Here is a 7,039-nt window from a genome sequence, read left to right as displayed (position 1 = left end):
TGTTTTCCCACGGCAGCCTTAAAAAAAAAAAAAAAAAGATCCCCCCCATCCAAATTTCCAACTTTGATAATCAATACATTGACCCGAAAAAAACAAAACCAAAACCCAAAGACCACAAAGGAGCGTAGTGTAAAATTAACTCTTTTCTCCCATCAATCTCCCACCTCCCTGTCCTCCCCAGAGGCAATCACTGGTTCAATTCTCGAAATTTTTCATTTATGGAAAATTTCAGAAACGTTAGTGAGACTGGAATAATCAGCCCTTGTGTCTGCATCACACAACAATGGAAAAACACCCCACTGGCTTTATTCTCCCTCGGTCGGTATTTGTAGGAGTTATTTTCAAGTAAATCCCAGAGTCATAATCCTTTTACCCGTCAAAACTTCAGACTTTTTAAAAAAACTCTTACATAACCACGTTAGCGTTATTACACACAACAAAGTTAACGACAATACTATCCAGTATTCTTGGGGTCTCTCTTAACGCGTGCAGGGCAGACCGGAGAACTATGAAAGTATGAGCGGAGGGGTCGCGGGAGCATTCAAGCGCCGGAGCCGACATCACTCGCGGCGTTAGGTGCCCAGTGCCCCGGGCTTCCCAGTTCCCGCAGTCGTTACCTGCGTCGGGCCAGCACTCGCCAGGCCGGGTAGAGGGCGGTTCCCAGCCACGAACTCCGCGCCTCCGCGCTCCCAGGCCGCGGGCCCAGCAGGCCTGGCGCAGCTGCACAACCCACCGTCCCTAGACACGGGCGAGTCCCTGGAGGGGAAACGATTGACACAGCTGCCTGCACTGCGCCCCCGGCCCTCCCTGGCGGCACCTGCGTCTCCCGGCGTGGTCAGGAGCTGCAACGGGCTCCCGAGCCCGGGCGGGCAAAGCCCGCCACAACCGCTCCTCCCGCCGCCGGCTCCCGCGCCTAGCCGCGAGTATAGCGCCCTCGCGGACCCGGACTACAACTCCCGTCGGGCGCTGCGGCCGGGCCAATGGCGGGCGCCGGAGCATGCGGGGAGCAGCGCCTGCGCGGCGGTTTGAGTAAGCGGCCGCGCGATTGGCTGCGGGGTCGGACGGCCGCGCGGGGCCTGTGGGAAGCGGAGTGACGGAGCGAGCGGCTGTTGGAGGAAGGAGGTGGGGGCCGGGAGCGCAAATGGCGTTGAGATGGTTCAGGGCCCTGTTCAAACTCCAGCGCTGACCATTCACCGGCGGAAGCGGCGGCGCAGGAGGCGGCGGCGGCCTAGCGGGGGCACGTAGCGGGCTCCGGTACCTGCTCTGGCAGCGGCGGCCAGGGAGGCCTAGGCCCGGGCCCGGCCGGCGGCGCTCAAGGCGGGGAGGGAAGTTGCGGTGCCGCCGCTCCCCCCCCTCCCTCCACCGGGTTTCCTATTTACCCAGAGCGGAGTCGCGGGTTCTGACGGTGGCGGAGCCCCTTTCCTCTCTTCGCGCACAAGCCGGCCCTGTTCTCTCGCGCGGGGCTCCCGCGCCCGTCCGTGGGCCGTTGGGAGCAGGAGAGGCGGAGGCGGCCCGAGGCCAAAGCACCCGCCAGGCGCCGAGGGTAAGTGAGGTCTCGGGCGGCTGCCTAGGCCCGGAGGGAGCCAGGGAGGGTGGGGGAGGCAGGGGTCTGGAAGTCTCGCTATTTCACCCACACAGCCTCTGAGGAAGTTGGGCAGGGGAACGACCTGGAGAACTCTCTTTTCCCTCTTTTATTTTTCCTTTTTCTGAGTTCCTTTCGGGCGGCCACTGATTTGCCTCCCTCCCCAAGCGCGGTCAAGTGCGTTGGTTTCAGCCCTGAATCCTTTGCCGTCTTTCCTCCGCCCCTGGCCGCCACTAAGGCCTTACACTGCCCTGGGGATTCAGTGGCAGAGGCTTCCGGGGCGTCGGAAGCTACATCCCGTTCCTGGCGGTGGGGGTGGGGAGGAGAAAAGTTGCGTGAGCTTCCAGCGGGAGGGGACCGCGTCTTCCGCTAACCACCCCCCCCCCCCCGCGGTGCACCGACCGCCCCCAGGTGAGAATCTCTAGGTGGTTAGCTTCATCCTTTCCGGCTTTCACTCCTGGGTGGAAGCCCCTAAGCCCCTGGGGGTCCTAAAGGAGCTACACTTGGTTGAGGGTTAAGTGTGAGGACTTTTTAATCCCAGCGCACGTTCCTGAAAATTCGACCTGGTTTTGGGCAGAGAGGCAAGGGCCCAACGACTGTAGAGACTTAGTTGTGAATCATTCTTTCCTTTTTAGTTAGGAAAGTCTTTGGAGTTTGAAGCCTGACTGAGCAAGATAGCTTGTGTACTTGAGATATACTTAAAGTGTGTCAACTGTGTCCGCACTCTTTCACTAATTTGTACGTACTTTACACTCTAGGCATTAATAATGTTATCGCGATAGTATGTCTAGTGACTTTACAAAACAGACATGGAAAACTATAAAATAAATCAAAAGTGGGGGATATTACATAATGAATTCCCATGTATTTGCCGCTCAGATACAACAGTTCTTAATTCTTAACCGAGTGTTTTTCATCTACACACTTTCCATTCCACATCCTTTAAAGCTAGAGAATTGCTGACATTATTTCATCAGTATTTTAGTACATATTTGTAAAAGACATGGACACTTAAACAAGCATGATTTTCTTATCGCTTAAAATAGTTAACTCCTTCATATCAAGTGTTCATCTGCAGACTTTCAACTTGCAACAGTGAATGCTTTGTGGTTCCAAGACCATTTTACTGCAAGACCACCAGTTTTTCTCCTGCGGGCCCAAAGGAGCTCAAGTCTAAATTTTTGGTGTGTCATTTAGTCAGCATTTTTAGGTGGTTACCTTGTGAGTGTATACAAAATGTTCCAGCTTTGTTGGTGTACATGTAAATGTAGGTCTGTAGATGAGGGCTTTAAATTCTTGAAGGAATGAAATGACTTTTTTCTTTTGTTCTTGCAGCTGCTAAATATACTTAGTTTTGTTTAGACTGGACCTAACAGGAAAGCCAAAGATTCTTTAGTGTCAATCTACAGTAGATCTCAGGAAAAAGTTTTGTGACATTTTAAAAGGTCTTCACACTATTTTTTCTTAATGCAGATCTGTATGATGACTAAGTTATTACTTTGTCAAATTAGAATTGGTTTCTAGCCAAACACGAGAGAGGAAAATCATTATTGAATATACATAAAACTAAGTTTATAGTGACATAAGTTGTAAGAGTTTAAGTTAGTAAAGGAAAAATATGTTTAAAGTATAGACCAAAACGTATTCAAGAGTAGAAGTCAAATATTATTCTACTTGCCATATTTTAAATTTCAAATTATGAAGCTTTTTTCCCCCAAATCTAGACAGTGATCTTTTTGGGGTATATTTAATAAATTGATATTTAAACTTTAGGAGGTCAAAGTGTAGGAAATGATAAGAATTGATAGTGTTTAAGAAGTACTGTTACTTTAAAAAGTGTTTTATTCTTTTGATTTACTATTTTGAATTTTTTTTGTTATAGTATTTGTTATTATTATGTAGATATAACAGATGAGTCCACTTATCCTTTATAAAGCAAAGAGGAAAATGTACAGGTTTCTGTTGCTTCATTTAATAATCAGCAGACTGGTGTAATATGCTGGAATTCACCAGCTTCAGAAAACGTAACTCTGCAGATGAAGACAAAGAAGATAGAATACGTTTTTTTGTGATTAGGGAGATGACCGACTAGAGAATATTTTTCAAGTCACAGTTTAAACTACATTAGACCAAGGATCAGGATCTTTAAGATTGTATTAAAGGCTGCAGGTTCTAATACATAAGAAAGTAGCACCATTTTCCCGACTTTTTCCCCCTCCTATGAATAAATGCTTTGACATTTCAAGACCTAATTGAGTCAATTATTTGATAATTCTGAGATACTGAAAAAAATTAACATTTTGTGCATAAGATTTTATAGGAGTAATGACCCTATTCAGATTATTTTCTTAAGGTAAAAGTGATATTTATGAGAATAGTACATAGATTCATTTGAAACTTAAAAAAAAATGGATATTCCACTCGTAAGTTGGTTTTGTGGATAAGTTGATTAATCCTTATGCTTGCTTACTTTGTAAGTGTATGATTATGTACTCATTATAAAAAAAAATTAGATACGGAAGTATGTAGAATAAAAAAATGAGCCCCTCTCTTTATACACCTTCCCTGTATGTATTCAGCCATTTTTAAAGTTTGTATCTTGACTGTTGAAAAGCCCCCATGGGGGAGAATCCCTGGGTTATTTTTATATTCAGTGTTAACGCTTGTTAAGTGTTTGGTGATTGTATATTTTCTTTTCTTTTTTTTCTCCCCCCCCACAGAGAATATGAAACAGGTGTCAAAATGACATCCAGATTTGGGAAAACCTACAGTAGGAAAGGAGGAAATGGCAGTTCAAAATTTGATGAAGTCTTTTCCAACAAACGGACCACCCTTAGCACAAAATGGGGAGAGACAACATTTATGGCTAAATTAGGGCAGAAGAGGCCCAATTTCAAACCAGATATCCAAGAAATTCCGAAGAAACCTAAGGTGGAAGAAGAAAATACTGGAGATCCTTTTGGATTTGATAGTGATGATGAGTCTCTACCAGTTTCTTCAAAGAATTTAGCCCAGGGTAAGGGTTCCTCTCATTCAGAATCTAGTGAAGCTGCTCAGCTGGAAGATGTCACTTCTGTACTTGAAGCTAATAGCAAAATTAGTCATGCAGTTGGTGAAGACAGTGTTGGGTCTGATAAATGCTTACATTTGGAAGAAACTTTGGTTGGGAAAGAAAAGAGCACAAACCGAATCTTAGAAGATGATGCAAGCAAAAGTAGCTGTGCTAAATTAATGACTTCAGGTAAGTTTTTAATTCCTTCCTTTCTTTCTCTCTCTCTCTCTCTCTCTCTCTCTCTCTCTCTCTCTTTTTTTTTTTTTTTTTTTTTTTTAGTTAAGTGATCTCTATACCCAACTTGACTCATGGGGCTTGAACTCATGACCCTGAGATCAAGAGTTGGATGCTCTTCTGACAGAGTCAGCCAGGCACCCCTTGAATTTCTTTATTCTGAGCCAGGAGACCTTTGTGTATGCCATTTAGTTATTAAATGCTTTAAATTCTAAAATATCCTGCTGCTTGGGTTTTCTTCCTACATTTGTGATTAATGGGGCCTTTAGATAATTTGTAGAAGAGACTTAAAAACTTTAAAGAAACCAATTGGGGATTGAAATTTTACTTAAGCAGCTTGGATATTAATGTTTCCAGACTGTTACTTGTGGTGCATTTTGGGAACAGTTTTTCCTTCCTCCCCAACTCCATTTCTAGTAAGAAACATGTCTTTTTGTTGTGTTAGGATGACACAGTATCTTACATTAGTGGGGAAGATTTGTATTGTTACTGATAATGAAAATGAGATGAGCATTTACAATGAGGATTAGGTTTAGGAGTGTTAGACTTTTTTTCAAAACTAGTTTAGAAAGATTAAGGAGGTATTGTGGAAACATTGAGGAATTGAACTTCATTGCAATTTGAGATTTGTGGAGTCTGGTGCCAGTAGCAACTTGTATTAATAGATTTTAATCCACAAAACCAGTTGTATTTTTAAAGTGTTAATTTGTAAATCTGGCATCTAGGGTTCATTTGAAAAATAACATATTTTATCCGTTTTACCTCTACTCCCTTTGTAAAGGATTTGAGACTTCGGGTAAATGGTAAAAGTGCAATTAACTGAAACACTAAAGAACTAAGCTTGGAGGTAGCAGGAGAGACAGTGTGCTTGCTTTATTAGCAATAGGACAAAGATGGCACTGTAGTTAAAAACAGACCTTAGTTTCCGACTTCTTGGCAAAGTTTGGTGATACGAAAGGTTATATAGATCTCATATTTTGAAAGGAAGTAAAGACAAAACTTTCCTAGTACTGAATTCTCAAGAGGAGTTTGTCCTCGAGGCTTAATATAAGTGCCTCAAACAATATAATAAAAGACTTTGCCTTGCATAGTTTTACTAAAAGTGCTGGACATTTTTCACTCTTTCTCACCCTTGGATGAGAGGATGAGCCAGCTGTTATTGTCATTCCCTTGATCCTCTTGGTTAATTCTGATTTGGCTGTCCTTATGCTTTGCCCACATTTCTCTTGACACATTGTTCAAAACTTAAGGTTAGGTTAATCTTTCACTAAAAAAAAAAAAAAACAGCTTAGGGGCTCCTGGGTGGCTCAGTCGGTTAAGCGTCTGACTTCAGCTCAGGTCATGATCTCTCAGTTTGTGAGTTCAAGCCCCACGTCAGGCTCTGTGCTGACAGCTTGGATCCTGTGGCCTGATTGAGATTCTGTGTCTCCCTCTGTCTCTGCCCCTCCCTTGCTTGCACTCACTCTCTCTGTCAAAAATAAATAAACATTAAAAAAAATAAAAAACAGCTTAAAAACTTTCCCAATTCAGCTTCTAAGCATGTATTACAAGTCACAGGACTGTTGAACCAAAATAAACTAACTCAGTTCTCCTTACTGTACAGATGAGGCTCAAAGAGGTCAAGTGACTGTCCAAGGTTGGCTAGTGGCAGATTTGGAATGATATTCATTTATTGATTTTCAACATATTGAGCACATACTGCATTACCTCCACTGTGATAGGCTATGAGAGTGCTGTTCCTCTTGCGTTATCCAGTATTCTTACTGCTGTCTTGTCCTCTGATAGTTAATCCACAGTGGGGGCAGATAGGCTGGAGGAAGGAACGTGAGGCTGAGGAAGTGGCCAAACTGGTCAAGAAGGCAGACACAGCTTCCCCAAGTGCTAACTTTTGGAGAACTGGGCATCACTAGCAGGCAAAGTGTTTAGGTAGAGGGACAATAGAAACTTGGAAATTAAATCTACATAGATAGAAGTTGCTTATATTGCATATACATCTGTGTATGTCCAAACTGCCATTTGAAGTTGTTTGGTGGGAATTGGAAACAGTTTTCTGTAGAAATGAGATATTAGCTTCCCAGTCTGATAAAGCTAAATTGTAGTTCTAATGCTGATACTGTGGACTTAAGGAATCCAAACTGCATGGTAATGGTTTTATGAGTAGAAAACGGGTA

The 7,039-nt window shown here is 43.7% G+C and overlaps 1 protein-coding gene across 2 annotated transcripts in view; it reads left to right on the top strand.

The window, feature by feature from the left end:
- Positions 1–1,095: 1,095 nt before the first annotated feature.
- The window catches only part of WAPL (WAPL cohesin release factor), a 95,324-nt gene continuing 89,380 nt past the window's right edge, over positions 1,096–7,039 (top strand). For both annotated transcript variants that reach the window (XM_047073065.1, XM_047073064.1), the window contains exons 1-2: positions 1,096–1,543; positions 4,303–4,823. In XM_047073065.1, the coding sequence (XP_046929021.1) occupies positions 4,325–4,823 (499 nt within the window). In that variant the 5' untranslated portion in view covers positions 1,096–1,543; positions 4,303–4,324. The remainder of the gene's footprint in view (positions 1,544–4,302; positions 4,824–7,039) is intronic.

Source organism: Lynx rufus, unplaced genomic scaffold (genome assembly GCF_022079265.1).
Source record: "Lynx rufus isolate CCGP_SWC_20201006 ecotype Redwood Valley unplaced genomic scaffold, mLynRuf1.p SCAF_11, whole genome shotgun sequence".
Taxonomy (NCBI): domain Eukaryota; kingdom Metazoa; phylum Chordata; class Mammalia; order Carnivora; family Felidae; genus Lynx; species Lynx rufus.
This window is presented reverse-complemented; position numbering and strand designations above follow the sequence as displayed.